Below are 26,996 nucleotides of genomic sequence, written 5' to 3' on the forward strand. Positions count from 1 at the left end.
TTGGACTGTGCCTTGCGAGTTGCTGGACAAGCTCACTTCCCATTAAGGTCAGAGGCATTTCTGCGGGAGCTTAGCAACTGGCGTGCTGCAAGCTGTTGCAGGGGTAACGGAGAGGGATGACAGGGGAACATATCAATGCAAATGCGTGTGAGGCTGATGCCATTCGTGGTCTGTATTAAGTAATGCATTCAAGCGATACTTCACAGATAGTAATGGTTGTACTTGAACAAATTAGTCCTCACCCTGGCTGCTGGCTTTCTGCTTTACAGATGTGGCAGGACTATCAGTCAAAATACATTCTCCCCAAGTCTGAAATGGTATTTGTCGCTGCTTCTCTTTTCAAATGCCTTTCTTTTGTCCTCTTTGCAGTTTAAATTCAAGTTATTTATCTAGATAACGTCCCATAAGTACTTTTAAATATAACTATACTCCTCAATTTTCACTTCTTCTAAAAAACTGGCAATAAAACATACTTCAAAACTACTCCGTGGCACAGACTACCTCTTCACTTATCCGTATTTTCTCTTACATGCAGCAAAGCAGGTATTGCTCAGTTCTCTCATAGGCATCGATGAGAGCAGCAGGTCCACATGCTGTTCCCAAAAAGAACCTGGTCGGACTGGATGACGTCGCACATGTTGGCTGCGAGAGCTTTTATGTTCTCAGCTTCCTGCTAAAACAAATTCTTTTTGATTGTTCCACACAGTAAACTGTTGTTGATCAGTGTAAGGCTGAATGGTGCTGGTGGCTGACTCATCACTCTTGGCTTGACTACTGCACAGCCTAATGAGTAAAAGTGAGGTACTACCGACTAAGAAAAAAGGGCCAGTAGCTAACAAAGGGGGAAACAAGGAAGGAGAAGGGAATCTAGCAGCCATCATACAGGCAGAAAACATTGAGAGAAGAGTCACTAACGTTTTTGCCAAATCTAAGCTGTATTTACTTTTCTGATGCCGATTGATTCAGTAGGACACTTAGGTTTTGAAAACGGAATGCATAAACACTGCGCAGTAGAAATCAGCTGAGAAGCAACATCTTAATATACAGAGCAGGAGTGCGAGGAGCACTTCAGATGGTGAGGGAGCCTGGGTTCCTAAACAGTCATTCCCAAAGAATGGTAAAAATATTTGTAGGAGAGAACAAGCTGGTGAGATACGATTTTCTGAGCTGCTGTCTGCTTATTTAAAGCATAAATGATCTTACAGCAGTTCTATGTGTTTTCTTTTCATATCAGTGTTAAGCTTATCTTATAAGCACATCTTCAGCATGTAAAGCAAGTTAAAAACATCCATTCTAGAAGTCGGAGGCAAAGAGAATGTGGCTTGGATACTTACTGGCATGAAGAGAGATATCCTGTCTTATTCTTTTTTGTTCTGTGATACAGTTGTAGCATTATCTAGTATCCAGGGCTTTGAAGGATCTATTGTAAGCACGTCAAAGACTTTTTAAATTACTTCGGTTTTGTAAATATTAGATCACAAAAACTGAGGAATGAGTCCCACAGACTTTCATTAAACAATGTGTCCCATTATTGTTTTTCCTGTTTTGGAGTTGAAATTAAACTAGCATTAGTAACACTCTGCATATTTAGTCTTTCAATGAGAAAAAAAATCTGTTCTAATAATTATCACATCTATAGAAATGTGCATTCAAGATGCAGTTTAGACATTAACTAGTCACCAATGCCTGCTGCTTGTGCACTCAGAAGAGGTGTCTTGCACAAGATCCTATTGTCCATGATGGAGCTCGGGTGAGACAGGACTGCCGTCCCATGATCAGTGTCTCACCTCCTTAGTGACCTGGGCAATCCAGGACTAACAAGCTATGGGACAAGTCTTCCACTTGGCAGATTTGCACATGGGAAGAGAGCATTCCCACAGCAAGTGGTAACTTGCCTAGCCACCTTTCTGGCTAACACCCACGGGCTCAGAGAGCTAAGGGAGGTAAGTGCCACAGTTACAGGGCAGTTGGTGGAGTATGGGCATGAAGGCCACGTGGTTGGAGGCTAGGAATGGCTGAGCCTGAACTTGGAGTCCGGACTAAAACTTGACAAGAGTCTAAGGCTGGGACAAAGATGCAGAAGCGAGAAGACAACAAATCAGCAGCTTGTCATAAGACAGAGGGATAAAAAGAAAGAATGGGCAGAAAACCCTCTGCCCCCTTGCCCCTAGCCTTAGTTTCAGGAAATCATGTTGGCACGTACTCATCAGCCCTCCCCAGAAAGAGTCGAAACTCTCTTTCAGTCTCCTTCCTCTAAAGGGTGACAACGTTCAGTTGCTATAGGTTATTCTTCTGGTACCTCATGGTGCAAAGGTCAGTGTCCTGACATAGGAGGTCTCACCTTGCTGAAGATCATCTGGGTGTCAGAACACCACTGAACTGTGGAATTCCTGCTTTTTTTAGCATCATTTTTTAAAAGTCTGGGAAATTAGTACTCTCTTGTACTAATTAGTACTAACTAGGAAAGGTAGAAGAATAGTCAGGTCGTCAAATGAAGCACTCAAAAACTACAAAGCATCAGGATTAAGAGCTACCTGGTGATTTGATTTGATCCTGTTGTGCATATTCATTAGGCTATTTTAAAAACAAGTTTGAGCCCAACTTTATTTATGCTGACAGTTCTTCAATGCAAATATTTGTGTGAAGCTGTTCATTTCCACAGTGCTCAGTACCTTAAACAGTCATCACAATAGCGGCACTTGCTAGGTATTTTAGCTTCGTTTTACAGATAGGACAAAATTCTTCATAGCCAAGTGGCAAGTGCATCTGGCAAGGCAGGTTGAGAAGCTGGGATATCTTGGTACCTTTTCCTCAAATCAAACAACTGTTTCTTCTGAGCCAGAGCAGTACATAAAATATACAGGGTGGAGATGAAATCCTGCCTCTACAGAAATTAATATAACTCAGACATTATGGTGCAGATATGTATCCTTAAGGTCTAAGTTATTCTGTTCACCAAACCAAATTGCTTACAAATTGGCAAACTAACAAATATCAGCATTTATCAAAATTAAATCCATATGTTCTTCAAATCCATGTATCATCAACTACTTCCAGATGTAAATATCCATGGATAGTTTTAAGGAACCTCAGTCCCGCAGCCAGTTTCCATCATGATTCTCAAAATTAGCACTGTTCACAAGCAATATACAACAGTATTTGGTCTCTTCAGGAAACAATACTTGTTGCTTTCCTTAGAGCCAGGTATCCTGTAACCACATCTGAAGGGAGCATCCGAATATAGGCAAATTCTTCAATAGTACTAAATCTCAGCTTGCTCTGGGGATCTGTGTAATTTGCCTGAAAAAGAAACAATGGCAGAGACACTATTCAAAGAACAGCTCGAAAAAGAATGCTAAAAAAGCTGTCTAATTACAGGACCACGAAATAGCGAATTTCTTTTCCCAGTAACAGCACTGCTGCTCTACCATGTGACCAGAAGCTTGTACTTTTTTCTTTCTCCTTGTGTCAGAACTTAGGAGAAGTTAACAGACCCCTATAAAAATCACATTAGAAATGCATTAAACATAACAGAGGGCTGAAATAGTTTCATACAAAACACAGTGCAAAGAAATTCCTCAACTCTCTAAACTCACCCTAGCAACTCTGTGCCTTGTGCAGTTTCTCACAAGGCAGCTCTCCAAAGAGTCAGGCTGCTGCCAATAAATTACCCACAAAGAGGCTGAATTATGGGTGCTCTGATAGCTTTGGACTGATTTTCTCTTCCTGCATACAACTTAGCTTTTAATTTACTTTAAAGTGGTTGTTAAAGCAAGGGTGTCTCAGCTTATGGTTCTGTGACTGAACTGATAAGAAATTTGAACTTGGCGTTGTGCTTTCCTACAGATGCCTGCTTTCAGGATAGCAGCCTGCCCAGCTAACCCTGAGCTACGCTTGTATCCCCTGACTATATTTGGACCCTGGGTGCCTGGGAGCGGTGCCAGTTTCCTTCCATCCTCTCCCCTTCCCTGTTGCCACAGAAACCTTGAGCTCCGATGAGCCCGGGGGCAGCACAGGAGGCTGGGCTGGAAGAAGGCAGGCTTCAGGGTATTGCCTCTCCACCTTCAGCCTCCAGGACAACCAGCATTGAATTACCAAGTGCCTGCCAAGGCTCTGAAAGTGTCTTCTGCACCTTTCTTTAACAGGAGATGGTGGCAGGCTGCAAGGCACAGGCAGCTGAGATCCCTTAAGGCCTTGCTACTAAAAAAGAAAAGGCTAGGAAGAGCTGGAGCATCCCCCCCATCCATACTGTTGAAGTGCAGAGGCCTCTGCCATTTTTATGTTGGAAAGGATCTGTTGACCATGGTAACAATCCAGTTAATCGTCTGGCCTGAGAAGACTTAGCAGAAAATTGTGTTATTTGTAGCTTGTTTCTTTAGAAAGAAATGCTACAACGTTAATTAAATGTAGTCAGCTAACAGTCAAACCATCAATTCATTTTCAAACAAATGGCAAAGTTAGGACATTAGGAGTAAATTATCCCAGGTAGTAACTTCATGGTTACAGCAGGTATAAATTTATTTTTATTTCACACTTTAAATCTGGCCTCATGTATCTAAGAAAAAGCTAACAAAGTAGACTGCTTTTCAAATGTGCATGATTCTGTAATAAACTAGCCACGCAGTATCAGCAATCTGTGTTGTGCAGCAGTCTAGGTTAAAAATATTATGGCAGTTCTTCACCATTCTGATACTTTGTATTGGGCTGTACTGTTTGCACACACTAGTGTATGGCAACTAGCCATTTATGCCATGACTTCAGTATGAAACCAAACTTTACTTCAGCAATAATTAAAACAGATTAGAAAAGTGAAGTAAGGTGATTTTGCAAAGAAAAAACTTTGTCATGTTTAGAAACTAAGTCAAAGGCCGCGGATACACGCTCTTCAAATACAATAAATTAGTTATCTCAATCTGTTTCTATAGTAACAAGGCTGATCCACTTTCAGAAAAGGAAGAGAAATACAAACATTTGAAGGTTTGGGGTTTTCTTAATCTGCTTTACAATAAATTACTTTGTTTTGCATATTAAAATATCTAAATACTCATCTTGCAAGTTTGGAAAGAAAGTTTTATTTTGCAGTGTCAATATAGTAGATAATAGCTTTTGAATTCTAGGCTGCCTTACAAATATAAATTGGCCGCTCTGCTTAGACCATTGGTAAATTTAATTCCATTTGTGTTATACATAGAAAGAGGGGAGGATAAGTAGAATTTAATTGTGGCATTTAGTATAACTGCAGGTATACCAATGAGGTTGTTTTAATACACTTCTCTTTTTTTGTACCTGCTAGACCATTTAATTTCCCTAAATTGGTAATGCTAAGGAATTTATTTTACTTTTTTTTTTCTGTGGGGAATCCAGCATTCCCATAGAAAATATATTCTTACACAAATGCTTTCAGATTTTACACAGAAAATACAAGGACATTTTTCTTATACTAGATTTCTAAAATATTCTATTACCCCACATATCTTCCTACTAGGAAATGATCTTGGAAATAAATTTAGTGCTTCTTATGAAACATTTCTGGGTTAGCAATTTAAAAGAAATGCTGTCTCAGTTATCTTAATAAAAAAGATTCTTTTAAACACAGTATTTTTGTCATAGTCTGGAGAAACCTTGCAGGCCAGGTAAAATAGAAAACTTGACTCACGATGCAACTAGATGAAAAATTAAGAAAAAAAAAAAAGAAAGTGGAAAGACAAAAAGGGAAACAAAAGCAGCATGAATGGATTCATATAGAAAAGAGAGTATTTATACTGAGCTAGAATAGTTAAATCCATAAATCACTGATGGAAAGGAGGAGCTGGTAAAGAAAAACTGAGGAACTGAAAGACAGACTCTTATTTCCTATGGCTAAACTGACTCTTAGCTGGTAGGGACACGGTCTTCACTCACATCTATAACCTGCATCGTCATCTCACTATAGGTGCAAAGACTGGCTAGTTTTGAAATGCATCAAAGGCCAGTGCTGGAAAGCATTGTTTGGTTCCTTGGAGATGGGTCAGTGAAAGGGACTTATGCCCTTATGCTATCTGCCCCACATAAGCCCCTTGCAGGTCAGAGATGTTGCTGCAACATTAGTAACACCTGGTGTGAATGCTACTAATACTTGCAAAGCAACTCTAAGGGGAGAGGATAGGAAACAGATGAACACCATTAAGTGACCCAGTATGGATTTTTTGCTATTTTCATGAAATCTGCTCACTATTATTTCACATGTCCACCTATCCCCCCTTCCTCCATCCACTGCGTCTTTATACAGAGTAGGGGTATTTATGCAAAGTTCCTTATTCAACCGACCCCTGCTCCTTGTCTGAAAACAAGTTGCTATTATATCAAAACAATACTCTTACAAGTACAAGACTGTAAGTCTGCCTGGCTGGAGGGAGTTATTTTCCCTGGGTTTGTGAGCAGTCTCTTCCATTTGTTGTCTGCCAGATCGTCTACGAGGGAGATGTTGCTTTCCCATTCCCTCGTGAACACCAAGGGTGACCAGCCTTGATCCAAGCAACACACTCCATTTCCAAATCATGCTCAAAGGCACAGGCTGGAAACATGCCACTTCCTAGGTGCTTTATTTAAATGTGTTACTTAAAAAATGAAAAAGTCAAAGAAAACATACGTTGCCAAATCAAATGGTAGGATGTGCGGGATTACAGTTGGTGCTATAGCCGTTCTTTGGTCCCTTGCACTGTGTATCCACTATGAGGCAGTCCTCAATTAAGTGCTCACCCATTTTTTTTTCCCCAATGGGGACTTTCACTTAATTCAGTGTACAGAATGCAAGGTGCTGTGTTAACCTGCGTCAACATAACAAATGTGTATATTTACAGGCATCTCTATGAGGTGATATCAACCCTGTGAAGTGGGCTAGTGCCCTGTGCAGGAGAAACAAATTAAACTGGGGGAAGGGACCCAGAAATTCTGTCTAAGGCTGTATGACGTTACAAAGTTGTCGTTATTGTAGTTATTTAGTGTAACCATTACTTAACCCTTTTTCTAGTTCAAAATACAACATTCCCATTCATTTCAATTGTAATAAATGCATAGGCTTCTACAAAATAAATCAGTGGGGGCTGAAGGTAAAAAGTGAAAAGATATGCTGTTACTAACACCTGTTTTGTTTTAAGTAAAATTATTCATGTCACATAGGAACAGTGTCAGCAGCAGATACAAAATTTTTGTTGGGCAGAATTCAATGACTTTACTCCTGTTCGGTGCCAACAGAATCTCTCGGGAATTCAGGTGCCAAATTGTAACTACTGAGACTTTTTGGAGCATGTGCAAACTGTATCTATGTCAAATGTGGTGGTTTTTTTTTTTCCTTTTCTTTTTCTTTTTTCTTAAAAAAAACCCAAAAAAACCCATGTAAAAGAGCCCATCTGTGATACACAGGCTATATATCTGCCAAAGTCCAAGTTCCAGCTCTGAAGCATGGGAGTATTTGAAATTCTCAAAAGTCCATGCCAAGTGTCTGTCTCAGGCTGATTTGTTTGAGGGAAAGTTTGAGAGTAATGATAACAAGATTTTTTTTTTTTAACCTGGGCCAATCAATATAATTTTGCCTAATCTCATTCTTGGAAATTGCTGAGCTATCTTTTTGAAACTTTCTCTAAAAGATATAATGAAATAAATCAGCCTCAGGCAAACACTCAGCATGGAAAGTTTCAGTCTGTGTGGTTAAAGCTTGGCAAAGTTAGGAGTCATGGAGACTGTGGGCCACCAGCTTCCACTGTAACAATGTAAAGAATCAGAAATGATGGGGCCCAATGCAGACTCTACAGCTGGGAGAGTGGTGTAACAGGAGCCACCTGGCAGGACAAGGTATTTAATCTGTCCTGATATCTATTAACAATCTAAGGATTTTATGATGTAGTGACAGTATTTGGGGTTTGGCCCTAAATCACTGGACAACTATTAAGCACGAGGCTGAACAGGAATCTCAGCAAGTACAGCTTTTACAAAAGCATGCACCAACTTTATTTCATTGTGGAAAGTGAGATGCCAATTTTGAAGAGAAAAATAAAATAACTTACCGGAAGTCCTGAAATGTCTGAATATTTCTTGGCAGGCTTAAAGGAAGGAGGAGCATCAATATTAAAATCTAGAGAAAAACAAAGTGATAAATTCAGTGTGCTATATATATTCTAAAACACAAACCCAAAATGTAAATAGGTAACAATACTTCCTTAAAATGCTGCCTTTACTTTCTGAGGTCTCTCTTAACTAGCAGCACTAAGGCAAAGAACTATGAAGCAGAATTACCTCTGAAAGCATTTAGCCTGTTAGCACTGTAAACAACAGCCTGATTTTGCTCACCTTGCTAAATAAGAGTTCAGTAAGCAGAACTGCCCTCCCCAAAAGGAAAAATGCAAGAGAGCTATTTGAAATGTATTGATGTCTTCCAAGTCTTAATGAATTCCCTTGCAGTCGTTTATTTGCAAAGAACAGTCATTATCATATGCATGGTGTATGTTAAAACCACTCAAGATTGCAGCTCTGAAATACTATAATCCAGAAAAGCAAAGTAATCTTTTAAATCAGTTAAATCTTTAAGCATGTACCACTTTAAGCCCAGTCAATGACCTAGAAAATTGTCTGAATGTTTAAATTAAATGATGGAAATTGCTGTTCTTTGGTGCCCTTTAGATAGCAACTCTCATTCATAAATATTTTCAATATACAGTTGGTATGTTTATGTAGTTAAATCCCCAATTTTGGATGTTTACAAAAATATCTCGTACCTGACTCATTTCTTTCCTCCTTCCTGATGTCCCTTGCACCTCATTCAGATGCTATGATCAGTTCAAATGCTACATGCATATCAAACTTCTACCTCATCATCTCATAATTCAAAAGACATTAATGCCACAGACAGCTGGTTTTAAATATGTAACTGAATTTCTTCTCCCACCTTCTTAAAAAAAAGGCTGTAGATTTAGTGTTGCAAACAGAACATAATAGAAATAGCAACATCAGCAGATTGTCAGTTACAATAGCCAGGAACACACAGCAGTCTGCTTTCTTCTGTAACAGTTGCGTCTAAAACACTTCAAAAAATGGCAAGCTATTTTTGGACAAAGCACCAAGTCTGACAAAAAGTAAATGCATATGCTCAATTCTGAGATGCCTCCACTTGCTCAAGTGAAATCTGAGGATCACATTCTGTCTCCAGCTATGTTCAATAGTATCCTACTTTACGAGTACACTTGGAAGTATATCTAGATTAAGACCACTGCTGTAACTCTGCTCCTGTAGATGCACACCAGCCAGCTGTAATCAGGACTGCTAATAGTGTAGTTTCAGCTGTGCTGAACTAAATAGAGGATGTAGGATTTAAATCTCCCAAGAACCTAGGATAAGAAGCTGGATAGGAAGCTTGGGCTGAGGTCTAAGCTACTGCAGGTATACGGCTTAGCAGAATCTATTTGAAAGTAGTTCAGATATAGCTAATCAAGCAGCAGCCACCTGTCAGAAGACATTTGGGGTGTATGCAGAGGTGGAGGCTCCTCAGCAGTGAAGAGGGGACAAAAACCTGATGGGAATAAGGAGTTTCTGACCTGGTTCGGATATATACATTTCCTTTATTAAACTCTGTCCCCAAATGTATTTGAACTTTCTCACAATACTCCAAATTATTTTCTTCCCCCTACTTTCCACTTAGGGCTGGCCAGTGTGATTGGACTAGTCTTAAACGTACTCCTGGACCCTATTCAAGCAGGATACTGAATGCACTGATGAAATAATTTAGGTTTGTTTTAAAGAAAGATATCTGTGTGGATTTTATTATTTATAAATACATGCAAAGTGTCTAAGCAGCTTACAGCTAGGATCATTCAGTTGCCATGGCAATGCCCTTTCAGAAGCAAGAATTTGTTTTAGGTTCTTCCAAGTTCTGTTCTTCTTGCCAGCTGCTGCTCCACCAATGCCGGAGTGCTAGAATTAAAAATATGGTGTTTAGAGAAAAAATAAATAAAGAATACTATTTCAGAGTGTGACAATTCTATTTCATAGTCTTTCTGATACTTCTCATCTTGTCATGAACCATTTGTTATCCTCACTTATTTCATCAGCAGGCTAATATACGGTACACTTTAATCTTGGCTGCAAGAAAAACAAAGCTTTTTGGACTGTGTCAAAGCTACTATGTTTAGGATTAACTGAAGGAAATGAAAATCTGCTTTTTACATGGAAATAGAAAATCAATGTGGTGAGGTTTAGCCTGAGATTACAGGATTCTGTATGTACTTCCCATCGTATTAGAACTTATTACTATGAAGTTATGTCGAAAATTGTGATTACACAGCTAAATTTTCTCTCTCCTTTTTATGGCACATTACAGGTGCAGCTCTAGCTCTTGTAAATTATCTGTGACTGTAGAAAACACAACTGATCTTGCAAAATGTAATGAATACGATGAGAAACTTTCTGGAAATTTTATTTTTCTTTCAAAGGATAGAAGACAGAAGAATAGAAAAAGAGCAATAAAGAGAATGTTGGCTGCCAAGACAATTTTGCATTTTGAAAGGTACACTAATGGAAGGCTTGCCACAGGTACTATAATGGTAGTTTCAGTTATCAAATGTGACTGCTACAGAGTAATTTATTTATGTCCCTCCAGAGACAGAAGCTGCACAACATACTGTACTACTTCTAAATGATCAAAGGACACAGATTTACAGCTTTACTTCAGAAAAGAAAATGTTCTTACGACTGGGGAGTTGTTGTTATTTCTGTTAATAATTACTACCTGCCACATTAGTCTCATCAAAGCTCAGCAAAGTTCTGCAAACACACTTCTGCTGTGATTGGTTTATAAATTAGCCTGTTAAATTGCTGAGAATAATAGGAAGAAGGATTCAATGGGAAAGCTTTTTTCTGTAGACATAAGGTATATTCAGAAAAGATGTTCATGAGACGATGATATATCGGGTTTTGGCAATGGATATCCGACAGAGAAAGTACATGCAAATGTTTGCTCTGAGAGTAACACCTTAGTAATCCAGAGATCATTGGAAAATAGAGACTGCTGGAATATGAGATGAAAATAGATGTACTACCACGTTACTAATTCAAATTCATTACATGAATTTTCCCCCAAATCACTGCATAATGCCTTTTTCTTCAGTAATTTGGTTTCTCAAAAGCAACTATTGGGTTTATATGAACTTATGCCTCCTAGGAATGGGGCTGACTATCACCTCACATACCTACAATCAAAAGGCAATGACTGCCAAGCGCTAATGAACCAAGCTACCTCTGCACTTGTGAAGTTCAGGGAAAGCTGGCGCTAGGACAGGTGGAGCTATTAATTGCTCTATGCAATTGTCAGAAGGGCGTCTTCTCCTTCCCCGTCGCCAGGGATGCAAATTCCATTCAGGAAGTTTAGAAAAAGGTAATTTCCTCCTTCTTCTCTGCTTTTAAGTCTATCCTCTGCAGTGAGCTAATGGTTCAAATTTGGTTATATTTATGAGACACAGATATTAATTGATTTATTTTCTTCCTTTTAAGGTAAATTAGGCTGGAAGGATGCAAAAAGTCATCCAAATTTTTACCACCTGCTCATACCAACAAAAAGCTAGTTAAAACTCAATACCTTTCGTCTCAAACTACTTACTGTATCGGGGAGGACAATTTCATGTTTTTACTATAACTGCCTATTATTTCTGCAGCAGTTGCCAAAGGCCCTGTACATTCATCATTATTCTAAGCATTCAGACATTAGTATTGCCTCTTTGGAAACAGTGACGTTCCTCTAAGAACTGAAGGATCAGCACAAGGCTTCATGGCTATTTAAATCCTATACGGAAGCTACATGGATGGAATGCCTCTGGTGCAAATGGAGCTTTTCCAATAAGCCCCATTGCTCAAAGACGCTAGTGGTCACTGGAGGATTAGAGTGAGCAAAGTATACAGTCGTTTGAATGCCCCTCTCATGACAGAAGTCGTCTGCAAAGCAGACATAGAGCAACTCACAAGTCAGAGATTAATTTTATACCCCCTGCCAAACCTGTGCTTAGTGAGCCGTGTGACGCCCAATTACTCAGTTTTTATGCTGTTGGATATTGTATCTTATTCATACAGAATGAAATCTGGGATAAAATCCTTCTTTCTAAGTACTGGCTTAGGACCAGCAGTCTGAGAAGTTTGCTTGTCTAGAAAGCATTTGTACAGTGTGCCAATGAATTGGCCCTGGCACAGCAAAGATAAAAAGATAGTAAAAGCAAACCCAGCAGTGACAGCATTACTAGCTGTAGTCTTCCTTCACCTTCTGCCCCAATTTAAACCTCATGGAGCATTTGCTTCTAAATCTAGCAATTACTGGAAGAACAGACACCACAGGTCTGTTAGAGTTTCAGGGACTAGGAGAGGAGCAAAATGCCAGTTGCTAATGACTCCCTGGCTGATTTCTAGTTCAATTGTTTTGCAGCCTGTCTTGGCTAGAAACTGGGAGATGGGATTCCTACATTCACAGCGGTATAAATTATTCCTCTCTAGATGTGGTAGTTTGTGAGGTACTACACAATAAAACTTCTGCACTTACCTTAATCTAGCAGGTTTTCTGACTCTGTTCCAGAATTGAATATAATAGTTCTGCCTCTGGACCAATGCCATTTGCATGTTCTTATATAGCGTGCACTTTGGACCATAGTGTGGCATGGACTTGAGGTGAACTTCTTAAAAATTGCCGACCTTTTATTTGGCTGTTAAGCTGACTTTCTTAATATTTACATTAGCAATATGGTTCAATAGAATCCTAGTTAAATGTTTTATTTGAAAAGTTTAGAATTTCAAATTGTTAAAATAATATACTTACGATGAAGTTTGGATCTTTAAATGGTAATGGCTTGACAGTTGTTTCCACTGATCCTGTGCTGGAGTCTGTGTTCAGAAATTTGTTTTCATTCATGGCCTCTCCACCTGCACTCTGAAGAAAAAATACAATCTTACCGCTTGTTACTCTGAGCAAGTTTAACCGGAGACAGAGCCGTCTGCTGTATTACCTAGCTGTTGCCTTTTTAGCCTTTCTATCTCTTTTGAATCTTTAAAGATGTTGCATGCCAACAGTGGGGAAGCATGAAACAGAATATTCGTCAAGCAATTTACAACTGACACATAAAGGGGAAGAGGGGAATACAGTGGCGAAAGCCTACTGAGTAAAAACAGCATCGGGTTTATTTCAGTATTAATGAAAGCCATCTCTATATAAAGTGCAAGAAAGCATGTGAAACCAGGAACAGCAGAAATGTATGTTTGATTTGTTTCAGAATGTTCAGTATTAGAGCATTAACAGGAATATATAAAATTTATAAAAAGTTTTTTGTTAAGGTTCTAAAGAATAATTGATTAATCAGTTTATTCTCCATATTTAGCGTCAATTATGCCTGAGTGAGGATTGAAGGGGAAAAGAAGATTTTACTTATTTTTATACACAAGCCTCACAAAATCTACATTGGTACTAGTTGGTGTTTTATAGGCTTTTCTTTACGGTTTATTTATTTAGCAGGAAGAGCAGTTGGAGAAGGTGTGCGTGTGATTGGAAAGCTAAAAAAGTTGTGTGGCAGTCTGAACAATTTCTGATAGTTCTGCCTGGCTGAGTCTATGTTGGTTTTTTATTTCGCGAGCGCCCTGTAAGTCTCCGCACTATGTACATAAATGTTCCTCGTGAAATCCTGATCCATACTGAAGCCAATGAGAATTTTGCCATTGAGTCTGGCAGTTCAATCAATAGGATTTCATACCCTGATTCTTTTTTCTTGAAGAACAAAAAGCTTGGCTAAAAGCCAAATCAATATTTACTGAATGGGTGGTTAAAATGTTTCTTTACTTTACCTTCATACAGATAATACTTAGAACAAAAAAAAAGTTTTCCCGTGAAAACCTGCACTGTAAAACCTTCTGTGTTGATACGATACTCTTTTTAAGTAGGAGAAAAAGGATCATTATTATTAGTGAATTATGGGAGTACCTCTAGAAACTGAGACTATATAGCAAAGACCATGATTCAGCATATCCTTCTCCATGTGATTACAAGGGAAGTGTTTGTATTCTTAACTACATGCGTAAGTAATTACAGGATTTGGAACTAGGCAAGTTGAACTCTTCTTTGGGGAAATACATCAGTTATTCAACAGTGCCTGTTTTTAACATAGCAAAGAGAGGCCTTATATATTCAAAGTACGGTGTAAAGAAGCATTCAAGTAAAACAGTCACGTTTCCAGTGTCTTACTAAAATGTATGAATAGAGATGATCTATTTTCAAAACCAGTCAGTCCTCTGTAAGCTCACAGTACAGGGGATACCGCCATAACAACATCAGTGGAAGCAGCATTGAAGTCTGTAGCTTAAACTTGATTCTTCCCTTGCTGAGGACAACATTAAAAGGCAGTGACTGTCACAGAAACAGAAGAAATGCAGATGGATGTTCAGAAACATGTGCATTATGTGGCAGTGAGCAATCCTGAGTAAAGTGGCTTTATACAATGAGTTGCTAGGTTTCAAACTATATTCCTGCACATGTATGCTTCCAGCACTTCAGATTTCAGCAGCAAACATTAAAATCAATCTTGAGAAAGACAAGGCTTGAGATACAAGATTATTTTTGATTAATAAATTGTCCCTGATACTGCTCATTATCAGTGTAAATTCTGTAAGTGGATGAATCGGCACTCACAGTTATTCTTCAAAGCATTCTCGCCTTTTATTTGGTACCATTTGGTTGGTTTTAAATCCAGTCCCACAGTTTTTTATGAATTACTTTATCACTTTTGCCCCTTCAGTGATCTTCTCCTAAGTATTCTGTTGTTTATGAAACAGGTTTTGAGTAGCATTTCAACAATATCTCGAAACAGTATCTAATATTTTGATACAGAGCAGATAAAAATGGTTTATCAGTAAAGGGGAGGAAGCTTCCTTATACATATAGTCCTTAATTTCTGCAGCTGGGTGCATTTACATATTACATTCACTGCCTTCAGTGTGTTTTTCTGTGTGGATTCAGTGCTAATCTTGCTGGTGCATTGGGAAGGAAAGAAAGGAACTGCTCCTGGCAGGACAATTCCTGAATGTAAATTCTACACGTCGTTTCTTTTCCGGACCAATCCCTAAGGGATTTCAGGTATTAGTGCTGCTAAGAGTCGGGATAACTCACGTTACAAGCCAGATGTTAACTTTGTTTGTGCTAGTATCCCTTGCACAGTGGCAGAGGCAGCAGGACCCGGAGCAGCAGCTGCTGCTTTCCTGGGCCGTGCGGACGCCCAAGCCACCCTGCAGCCCCACTGAGACGTAACGCCAGCAGGAGCTTCTGGATCGGCCACGGACAGTGTGAGAGCAGGGGCCTCCTCTCCAAGGCGAAGGGTGCGGGCTGGTGTGCAGGACTGTAAAGCAGCTTGCACACCACAGTGGTAGGCAATTGATACCATGATTTCAGAGCCCTGTGATAGACTGGGAAGCAAACAGCACTGAGTACTATGATCCCAGTTACATGCTGGGAACTGAGATAAAGACACACTGGTAGAGGCATGCCAGTTCCCTCACTCAGCATTGCTTGTATGAAAATTCTGATTTTTAGCAGTAGCAATAGCACTATGGAAGAGAGGTACTCAGCTAATGTGCTTTTCTTTCTGGAAAAACATTAAAGAGTTGAGTAGAAGCACTGCTTCCAGAAAAATGTGCTACTGCACAGCGGAGTGAACTCCGGCAAATACAGAGCTTTGAAATGCTCTTTCCGTGCAGCCTGCAGAAGTCTCAGCTGGTATCCTCAGCACTTTTTCAGCCACAAACTGAAAGCGTCTCAACAATCTACAGATCTGTCCAACCTATGTTTTAAAATGCCAGGATTTAAAGCACAAGAAACATCATTTAATGTTTCAGGTTTGTTTTTTGAAAGTTGTTTTAAAGGCAGGGGTGGAGATGCCAAATGAATTTTAACCAATATGGATCTACCTTTGTACTGCAAAAAGCCATGTTTCCTGAGAGTGAATAATACAGTGATAGTACCACACATTATTTACAGCCTGCAAGAAGATTCCTCAGTGAACAATTACTGTACAGCAAAGGTAATCTTTAACTTTTAACATCAGTTGAACAAATCTCTCCCAAATGTGCTTTTTTGCTTGGTCGTTTAGTTTGGAAGATAGTTCATTCTCCACTGTCATGTGTCGGGGCAAACAAGCAGGAATGAATTTAGATCCCCTTTGCAGCCCTACGAAGCGCTGGTGGTCTCGTGAGCGCAGCGAGGAAGCGCCTGTCGCCGGGGGACGTGTACTGCTCAATGTGCGCTGTAACCTGAAGTCACGCGTGGGGTAACTTCCCCTTCCTGCCCAACTCGCCACCAGTCCCCAGCACGTTTTCCCTACCCAGCCAGTCTCTTAGCTAATTTCCTCACCCCCAGTGTCCTAGGGTAACCCCAAATGCTTTGCAGTAGGGCTAGAAAGAAAGCGTAGCCGTGGGCTGAAACTCTCGATATCTTCTTTAAAGCTTCTTTTTAACTGATCCTGTAATGTAAACATCCTTCATGGGGAGCTCAAGATACACTTCAAGGAGAGAGACAGTGAAGCAGCTTTTAATGTGCACTTCATAACTAAATTCTGTCTTTTAAAAGGTGGTTTCTGTAACTAGGGCTACTGGGAATTTGTGCTAGAATAGTCAATAAGCAGTCTGTATTCCTCCATAGGCTGCTGAAGATTATAACAACAAAGACTTTGGAGCGGCTTTACATTTACAGCGTACATCTGCACTGGCAAATGAAGGTGTGATTTCAGTACAGCTGAACATGCTTATGCTAGTTTTACCCCAAATAACAATAAAAACACTGCAATAAGGACTGCAGCTAGTCCATCAGTAACTACGTTCATCCTTTCCCATCGACTCTTGTCTGGCTGTTAGCCTCCACAGAAGTCCATGCTGCCGCCACTTCTCCTGTTACCTCCTCCTCCCGCTACCCTCCTCAGCCAGGTGCAGAACAACCTTCACTGGAACGGCATGTTTTAAAAGTTGTAGACAGTGGGTCAAAGGCTTCTTATAGGACCACTTGTGCAATTTTATTCCCTCTATAAAGTTGTGTTTATGTGCTTTAGCTGAATTTTAACTACAACCACAGTGTGACAGGTTGGCAACCTCTGTCGCTCCTGGGATAGATGGGAGCAATAGTGAGGGGTGCTGCTTCTTTTTTGCATTTCTTTTCACAGGAGCATCTATCGAGTATTCAGTGCATCCCAGCTGGGCGGGACGCTGTCCTCCCTGTTACGTGCTAGGACCTGGTGACAGTCGCCAAGTGAGGAAGCTGGCTGAGGACTTGACTCGGTTAGAAGACAGCAAAAATTCGAGAAAGAGTGAAGACCTGCAGCAAACACTTGGGAGTCCTAAGAGGTTTGTTGTAAGAGCAGCCAAGCCTGGGGAAGAGACCTGAGCTAAGCTTCGTTCGCTACCTTAACACTGGTTTCTTTTGAATAAAGCCAAACCCCAGGAATGAGCCTAGTTTGGACCCTACTGTATATGCTGTCTGTACTGGGAGAAAACACACATTGGGAGGCTGCCTATTCACATACTACTTTCAATCTTAGGTTTTGGTAGATCTATTAATTTTTTCAATATATTCTGTTCCAAATTCCCTACCGCAGATGTATCGGTTTTCACAGGATTTCCAAAGATTGCTCCATCTGTCTGGTTTTATTTAGGGAGAGGACAAGCAAAACTTGTAGACCATGGAAGCTAAACTCTTTGTTTTGGCTATTTCTAGGCAGAATCAGCATTGTGGGGTTTGGGATGGGTGTCTGTGATGGGACTAAATACCAGGTGGAATTAGCTTGTTATGAAAGTGCTTGTCTGAATCATCATTCCTTTTTTTTCCCCCCACTAAGGATTAAAACTGCATAACAGAATAACTGATACATGCTAAAATATCATTTCTTACCTATTTACTTTTGGATTATATTCTATAACGTTTTTTCATTCTTTTAGACTAACAGGATTTTATGAAGTATAAAAACATAAAAAAATATGAAACATAAAAGTCAAAGACGTAGATTTGTGCATTTCTGGCATCCTATCACTGCACATCATGCATGTCACGGCTTAGAAAAAAAATGGATTTGCACATCATTGAAAGTACACTACGATCGTTAGTGGCCATTCTCGCTAGATGTTACACTTTTACATGGTAAAACAGAGTTTAAAAATAGAAGGTAAACCAAACAGTGTGTTGGTAAATCAAAACTTAAATGCATAAATAAATTCCGTAAGAACTGGAAAGGGAGTTTCTAGTTTAAGGGAGCAAAAACAATACTGTAAACATTGATTTTCTCCGTCTGTTTTGTTTTCTGCAAATCATTCATTCGTTAGTTTTAACACTATAGTGAATACAGCAATTGTAGATGCAGGTGATTACATATGTAGTTTTTTGGTTTGGTTTTGCTTCTGCGTTCAGTATTTCTGATACTCTGGCTTCGTCTTACAGTGATGACTAGGGGGTTGTATGTCACTAGTGAAAAATAAGTAATAAGAGGGGCCTGGTTCTAAATCAAGCCCTCACACTTGGTGATAACTTTGCCCCAAGCACCCAATTTGGCTTGCTGAGGAACCCACTTGTCTCCAACCTTTGTATGTGAAGTTTAATAAATAGTTTAAATTATTTTTACTTACTTTTGGCAGCTGATTTTCATAATCACAATAATACTACAACGACGTTTTTAATTTCACTGACACAGTTGTTTGAACTCGGCCTCAATAATGGTATGTGTCTAATTATTCCTGTAGTAGGTTACTTCTAAAGCAGCAATATCCAACTTGTAGCAACTTACTCAGCTTTTAGCTGTAAGTTCTGTGACATCCTGATGAAGCTGTGGCATGCAGCCAGGGAAGAAAATGGTAATTTATAAAATAGATGGATAATACCTGTATTTTCACTAGCAGCCAATTACAGTGAGTGAGAATGCGACGTGCAAACAGAGCACGAATGTCACTAGATGACAGCAGCGATGATACAAGCAGACTTTTCAAAATTGGGAGTAGACTTGGAATGTCAGCTCTTTAGCAGAGTCCCAACTAATACTGCTCATACTGGAACATATATTAAGCTGTTTGATTAATATATTAGCTCTCACTGTATAACAAGCCTGGCACAGGCTCTTGCACATTCTGAATATTTAATTCACTTAACTTTGCATGACATGACGGGAGCCATTAAAACTTTAACACGTACACTCTGGCAGACAAAAAGGCAGCTCTTTACATTGCTGGGAAAAATTCACAGAGAAAGGTGTCAGAATTAGACATGCTTAAGCTCCAGTTAAAATGAAAGCTAAAAAATTTCTCATCACTAATGTTATTAGCATAGTGTATTTCTGAAAGCAAACTCACTGAAGATTCAATAACAATGTAAGACTGAAGAAATAGCACTCTCTTGAACAACATTAACTCTCTCCATGCCTGTGACAGAAAGGTTTGCTGGAAAGACTTACTCAGTCACATGTATAAACGTGTCTTAACCATCTGGTTGCATTTTACTGGTTCTTGGATTCAGCAGGAATAACTTTTTTCCTCTTCCTTTCCACTCACTAAAATGAAGCCCAATACAATTTCCCCAGCCTTTTGTCTCTCAGCACTCTGGTACATGGTAGCATTTTAGGAATGTTCTCCTTTCACAGAAGGTCCTACCTTATTTTGGGGTAGGACAAAAAATATTTCAACTTGAAAATATTCAAATGCCAGGAAGGAAAAAAACCCTAATCTTGCATATTCACAGCAAATTTTATTCCACAGGGTACTGAAAAACTCAATTTGCTAAACAGAAAAACTGAGTAGTAGCCAGCTGAAAACAGGTATTAAGTGCAGTGCAGATCAATGTCCTCGATTTCAAGCAGCTAGTAGGGTGGGCAAGCCAGTCATCCATACAGTGTAAAGTGGGAGTAAATCCATTTAAGTCAATGGGTTTCATCATTGCCAACTCATCTTAAAAGACAAGGTTTCTCGTACAGGTTTCTGCTTCCATTGACATCAAAAGTAAATCTCCCAAATGCCCAACAACAAAAATATTTTTGTTTAAATTGCCACATTGTCCTCAGATGCTGCTGCTGCTTTCACTTATAAAGAAAGCAAGCTGCGGGAAGGTTGTTAAAAACAAACATAACAACACAAAACTTGAAATGAGATTGTTGAATTATTATAATAATAGTTTATAATTCCAAGTACATGTCACTAAATGTACTTCAGCTTCTTCTAAGCATTCCTCAGAGGACTTCTAAATCACGTGTCAAACTACTTTTCTATGTGAGACTTAGAAACTCTGCCCTTCCTAAAGCAACAGTTCTTTCCCTCTAAGTTGCTGAGTATTCCCCTGAGCATCAAGAGTTAATCAACTATGCAAATTAACTCCAAACATACGACTAAAATTTAGAAATAATCTTGCCTGTTGGGTGTGTAAGAGGGAGGAGGGAGGTGTTTGAAGCAGGACATGGAAAATGTTTCAATTGCAATCCAAATAAACAAAGATAATACATAAAGATACATATGCTGTCCAGAAAGCAACCTGTGCATTATGCTTTCGAACTTCTACACTGCTGTTTTGAGGTGAGTTAAAATATCTTACATTCCAACTGCCTTAGAAAGGCTGAATAAAATTTTACTCATGCACTAAAAGATTGGATTGTCACACAGTGATGGATGGCTTTTCTATGTTCTCTGTAGGGCATTTCAATACCATAGACTCCAAGTGCTCTTGATTAAAAGGCGACATTCTCATTTAGGGTCCTGTCACTGCCTGAGCTTCAAACCATTATCATTCACCTGCACTGGTGCTTCCAGTGACAAAATACTTACCAAAATGTATAAAATACTAATTACTTTAGTCACTTTGATAGAGGTATAAAACACCCTAAAGCAAAGCTCTATTACGCTGTGTGAGGGTTTGAATTCAAAATTAAAAATGCAGCCAAAGGGAGAATAAGATTTTAATTACATTCCCCACCTCTCAAACATTTCTTGAAAACCTAGGGGAAAAAGACCAAGCAATTTCATGACACAAGAACTCCCTTCTTACTGGTACTGCCCACTTAAGGGAAAAAAAGTCCAGAAAAACTCAAGTTTACTTTGTTCTCTTCAAAATTATTAAACTTTCAAAGACAGAAAGAGACTAACAAGCTTCAATAAAAAGCTTTGATTTCCTCTCAAGAGATTTCAGATGCCAAACATGTTTTTCCATTTAAAAACTTTCAAGCACTATGATAGACAAAGTTTTATAACTTACAGATATTTCAAGGAAAAAAAAAAAACTATTTTCTATGGGGAAAGCCTCAAATAAAATGTAATTGGGACACAACTGTGAATAGCTTCACACTATCCCAGAAAAGCTTGGTTTAATTTGCATCTGCCACAAAGCTCCCTTCGGCTTAAATAATTGCAAGGGATCTCTCACTTTTAGATTTCATTTGGTGGATTGGGACTATTCCTTGTATATAACGTTTGACAGTTTTCTTTATTAAGAAAATTGTAACTTGGACAAACTCATGAGCTGAATGGCATGCTGAAGCAGCTCTGGAACCAAAAATTTCAGTATATATGGAATGAAAAAGCACTTTCACCAAGGGTAATACTGAGCCCAGCTAAAAGAATATTTTGATTCCCCAAGAGAAAAAAAGTCTCCTAAATTGATGGGCCTTAGGATTGAAAATGGATGGAAGCATACTAGCAAAAAATACTAGAGTAAATCACAATTGAATTTTTATAAAAACTGCCAGTACATTCCTTTATCAGAAAAACCCAGTTCAGTCAAGGACTTTGGCTAAACTGCTTCTTGAAGTTTAAAATACATCATTTGATGTAGAACAGTTAAGGTCAAAGTATTTCAGGAGAAAAGACTGGAGGATTACAATATGCTCATGTGCTGTTAACATTGTAATGCTGCTCAGGGAGCATATCAAAATCCCTCTGTCAAATAACAGGCTTCAGCCAAGGTAGGAGAAGGATCCAAGTCCATTCATCTGCGTGTGACTGAACCAGGGACAAGGAAAGCAAAAAGATATCGGCTCCTATGGCTGATGGCAAAGCAATTCCATTCTGCAAAAAATAGTTTCCTGATTCTAGTTTATTCTGTAAAACATTATCCATTTTGACAAGAAACAACATTTGAGTAACAAACAAAACCAAACCAACATTTCTTCAGGGAAAGGCAATTAATTAGTTTCAAGTAAAGATAGGGTGTATCTGTCTTCCAGAGCCCCTATTCTATCTATTTTTCTTAGGAAAAATAGACCTGAATTAGAATAGTCAAATTTTACATTCAGATGTTATAGACTAACTGGTAAACTGATACAGAAAACACAACTTTACTTTTGCATTTTCCCTATTTTTTTGCACATTTTAGCACTTTCTTCTGTCTTAACTGCCACTTTAAATAGATAGAAACTCTATTTCTATTACGTTTCTGCTAACTACACCTACTGCTGACATGATGTGTTAGTAAATACTAGCAGTCGTACTGCAAAGGCTTAGCACTACAGCCTAAAGTTACTCAGAAGGTTTTTCCATTTTTGTACAGGTACTTAAGACTGTCATACCCAAACACAACGTCAGAAAGACAAACGTTAGGTACAGTGACATATGGAACATTCCATTTCTGAAACAACAGAGAATAAAAATATTCTTTCTACAAACCTTCAAAAAGTTATCAAAGGCATAATGTATCAGAAAGCAGTAATTGTATCACATGCTCCAAAGGTCTTTAAAAGAGGACAAGAAAAGAAACTATACCTTAGTTTTTAAAAATCTTCAGATGACAAATGTCTTTATTATTTGTCTCATATCATGGGACAAAAAAAAAATATGGCTGTATGTGCCCTGAATACTACATCCACTTTGCTTCATCTAGCAATTGCAACACCAACCATTCCTGCTTTGAATAGCGCACCAGGTCTCCTGTACTCAGCAAAACTGTAGGTGCATTATCCTATGGATACCTACATTTAACTGGATAATGAAAAAAGAAACTGATGACTGAACCGAAATAAACATACGGCAAATTCTAATTTAGATGAAAATAAGGTAATACAAGTATCTATTGTAGACTATTTTGAGGCTGCTCAGGAGGAAAAGGGAGGAGAGAGTTGTATAGTGATGCTAATTTCAAGGCAAATTTCTAAAATATTTCTGCAGAAACATTTGTACAAGTAGGTGGTTGCTTACTCAACCATATAAGTTCTGTGGCCATACACTTCACCCCGATTCTATATATTGAAGTTGAGGAACGGCAGCACATCTGAAAAGCGGCAGGCAGTTCAGAGTTTTGCATGTATCCCAACTGCCTTTTTTGCTGGACTTGAAACAGAACAGAACTATTAAAAGACTTGACTTTTCCACTACGTTAGAATTAGTGAAGTTTTGGTATCACATCCACAATCATAGGTGAGAGGGAAACACAGTATGTAATATTTTGTGATGGGTTTAACAGGATATTTTAAGAAGTTTCCCACAATGAATTATTTAGCAAATAAAAAAATACCTTTTGGACAGATGGAAAGGAAGAGCATAAAAAGGGCGATCCTGTGGCTGCAACAAAAGGCAATTCTGGCTGCAACAAATAGGTTTAACAAATATTAAGGAGAAAATGGAATTTCTGACTTGAGAAAATTTAAGGTTGTTAATGTGAGACTCAAACTAGCATTCTTAGTTCTAGACTATGTAAACAAAGATAATTAACTTAAGGAATAAGGACTTTCCGGCTAACTACTTTGGTTTGACAAGCCTGAACACACTGTGCATATATCAAGGAAAAATGGCCTTCTCCGATTCCAGTTTGTTGATTTTAAGAGTTAATTTTGCTCTAAGAACATTGTGCTGTTCCCAGTGAAAAGCAGTTCTACTAAAACATAAGCATTGTTACAGTGTAGGGAGAATTAATACTGTCTAAATGTAGTCATTGAGTTTTGGGCTTCATTAATATACTATGGAGAAAAGTACGCAACTGAGGTACCCTGACCTGCCTGTGGAAGGAGCGTACGACTGCTCGTCTAGGGAGAGGGCGCACCCATCTTAATCACATAAATCAGACGTCTGAAATGAGACACAGGAACACTGAATCACTGAGGCTGGAAGGGCTCTTGGGAGGTGACCAGCCCACCTCCTGCTCAAATCAGGGTCAAAGAAGGAAACCTTGGACCAGGCTGCTTAGGGCTTTGTCCCAGCAGGTCTTGAACACCTCCAAGGACAGAGATTCCACAGCTCTCTGGGCAACTCTCCATCTCCCTAGTTAGAAATCAATATCCTATAAAACAGAAAATACTGGCTTTATTAACAAAAAGCTCTTTTGGTCATTAGCGGTCATATAACTCATGTCAATTACTGCCCTAATTTCTGCATGTTCCATTTCAGCAGTATTTTGCTGTAGTCCCGATGGTTTCAGGGCATAAATGTAACAAGTTTCTAGGCAGAAACTTTTATTAAATGTACCTGTTTATCTGGAAAATTAAGACAAGCTTCTGGATGGACTGCACACCAATATACCATTGACTCAATAGAAAGACTGTTTTTATGGCACGTAACTTTCACACCGTTTCCTCCAGAGTTTTAACTCCCTCCTCCTTTCTCCTAGATGACGAGTATTTTCATAATACTCTCTCTCTTCCCTGATTAAAATCCCCTGTACTCCTGGGATGCCACTAACCTTTTCTTTAAAGATGGTCCGTGTGGTACATACCTAACCAAACTCTAAGCAGTTGTTCTGTATTTAGCTTGGGAAGCTGCTCTTTCATTTTCAGATTTGAAAAAAGACTTATATGCTTGAAAGCTTATTTGATTTTTCCAGCTGTACCACTTAAGTGACACTATCCATACCTGTAAACCTTGTCTAATTTACGCAGAAACTATCACAGGTATCTCAGCCTTTTCTGCCCTTCTTCTTGTTCTTTCACTAACTCAGAAAAGCATAAATCTGAGGAAGCAGTAAATAAGGCTGTTGTGATAAGCACATTGCATCCTTAGGAACACAGGGGTAAGTAGTGCTACAAGCATGCCAATGCTGTAAGAGCAGAAAAGTAAAAAACCTAACTTGCTTAAAACTGTTTAGAATGTTTCACCTCTAGGCCTGTGGGTGTTTGCAAAATGAGGTATGTTTTTAAATTATGTCAGATTTTATGTAATTCACATATTAGGCAGGTTGTGCACGGAAGCACACATGGAAGTGCGATATTTTGTCTGTTTAATGAAAATTAAGGACGTATACAACAAATAATTTTTCTCCATTTAGTAAATGATAAAAGGACAGAGATGATACTGGAAGTCTCTCTCTTCATGTAGTAAATCCTAGCAATGGCCTGCAACGCTTTACAGAAGGATTTTTCTTTTGATTCCCAAAAATGCTCCTTATCTACAGCAGAGTCTTATAATCAACAAGGACAATTTTTTTTCTGGACTCAGCCAGCACTTACATCCTGGGGCAGGATAATTACAAACCATGTAACTACAGATATTCACCCCTCCCAGAATGATGGACTCTACAGTTTAATTACATATTACTCACAAAATAGTTTCCTTCCATCCATTTCAAATTTGTTTCTTGAACTAACAGTGATGCATTTTTATTATAACATTAATGCATGTAATTAGATGACATGACTATACAGCTTTTTGGCTAGAGTCTTGGAAGGAAAAGATTTCTGATCCCTGTTTGCACAACTGTGTATTTTGCATTAGAATTATCATTCAACAAAACACGCAACAGAAATAAATACCTAAAATACATAAGCAGACCATCCTGACAACTGTGTTCAATACCGGGCTACAGTCATTCTCTTTGGAACAGACAGAAGCTCCACCCTCAGCTGTAGAGGAGAAAACATTGTCAGGCTCCCCTCCCACCACAGCAGACTGGCTTCCAGCCTGGTGGTTAGGGTGTGCGTGGGGGAAAAGAGGGTTTGAATCCCCTCAGACAGTGGCAGGAACAGGACTAACTTCAAGTGGAGGACACAGCAAGCACTTGTAAGGACACATGATATAAAAAGCAAGTATCAGTGCCCCAAGTGTGACTTCTGTTCTGCTTTTGAAAGAAAGGATTTAATATCTGCTTTCAGAAAGGCAGATGTTCATGGCTCTGAATCCCAAGTGGAAAGAGTTGCCTATCTCTTCAGGGAGAAGCAGAATTAGGACTAGTCCTTAGTATTTCCTGCTAGCTTATTTTGGTAGCATCTCACAGAGCTTGCTGGAGTTTGTAGAATCAGTTCTCAGGTACTTAAAGACTGACAGACAAGCAGTGTGACAGCTGAAGCTGTTACCCTCCACGTCTTCCCACAGGCAGGGACACTGGATCTACTAATGAATCAGATCTTGAACTGCTCTAGTTTTAATTTAGTTTGTTACGGTAAACTAATGAAACCTCCACTTAAGAGTATCTAAGCTCATAAAATAGCTCGCTTGTAGTGGAAAAGTGGTTTTCCTTGCCACGTGGTCCTGTTTTTTCCTTGTGCCACCTCCAACACCCATTAGACCTCCCTGTGAATCAGTCCAGTTCACCAACGCAGCAGGAGATACTGCAGGTTCCTGGGAGAGGGGGAAGGTTTGGTGAGCTGGCCTTATGCCTGATGACCTCTACCAGCGGCTGAACAGGTCTGGTGAGTACCAATGCTGGTGTGACGCCGGCAGCAGGAGCACGCAGCTGAGACTTGTGGAGGTGGGTAAGAGTGAAGAAGACAGGAGGAGACTGGGACACTTTCCTTTTGGATCACGAGAGGCTAACAGATCGCCTAATTCAGCCTCTTGAAGTTGCAGGCATGCTTTGCAGTGAGACAAGAGATGCTGTTCACAGATATAAATTCTGCTGTGAGGGCCAGGTACATTTCACAACACGGAGTGTCACAACTTCTATGGCTTTCTGCCGGTTCTAAATAAATAGCCAATGTCTCCATTCTGCTTTCTTGGAATGCTTAAAAAATGTGTTCAAAACCCTCCCGGGCTACCAAATTAATATTTCTATTAGCCTTCCTAATCCAAAATGAATACATTTA

At 39.2% G+C, this 26,996-nt stretch overlaps 1 protein-coding gene across 1 annotated transcript in view; it reads right to left on the minus strand.

Annotated features, from left to right (window-relative positions):
• Positions 1–231: 231 nt before the first annotated feature.
• Positions 232–26,996, minus strand: part of INO80C (INO80 complex subunit C) — a 33,902-nt gene continuing 7,137 nt past the window's right edge. Inside the window, exons 2-5 of the mRNA XM_082327144.1 lie at positions 12,824–12,934; positions 9,831–9,942; positions 8,043–8,110; positions 232–3,300 (exon numbers count right to left, since the gene is read on the minus strand). Coding sequence (XP_082183270.1) covers positions 3,169–3,300; positions 8,043–8,110; positions 9,831–9,942; positions 12,824–12,934 — 423 coding nt within the window. The 3' untranslated portion in view covers positions 232–3,168. The remainder of the gene's footprint in view (positions 3,301–8,042; positions 8,111–9,830; positions 9,943–12,823; positions 12,935–26,996) is intronic.

The sequence above is a fragment of the Platalea leucorodia genome (assembly GCF_965183815.1).
Source record: "Platalea leucorodia genome assembly, chromosome: 1".
NCBI classification, from domain to species: domain Eukaryota; kingdom Metazoa; phylum Chordata; class Aves; order Pelecaniformes; family Threskiornithidae; genus Platalea; species Platalea leucorodia.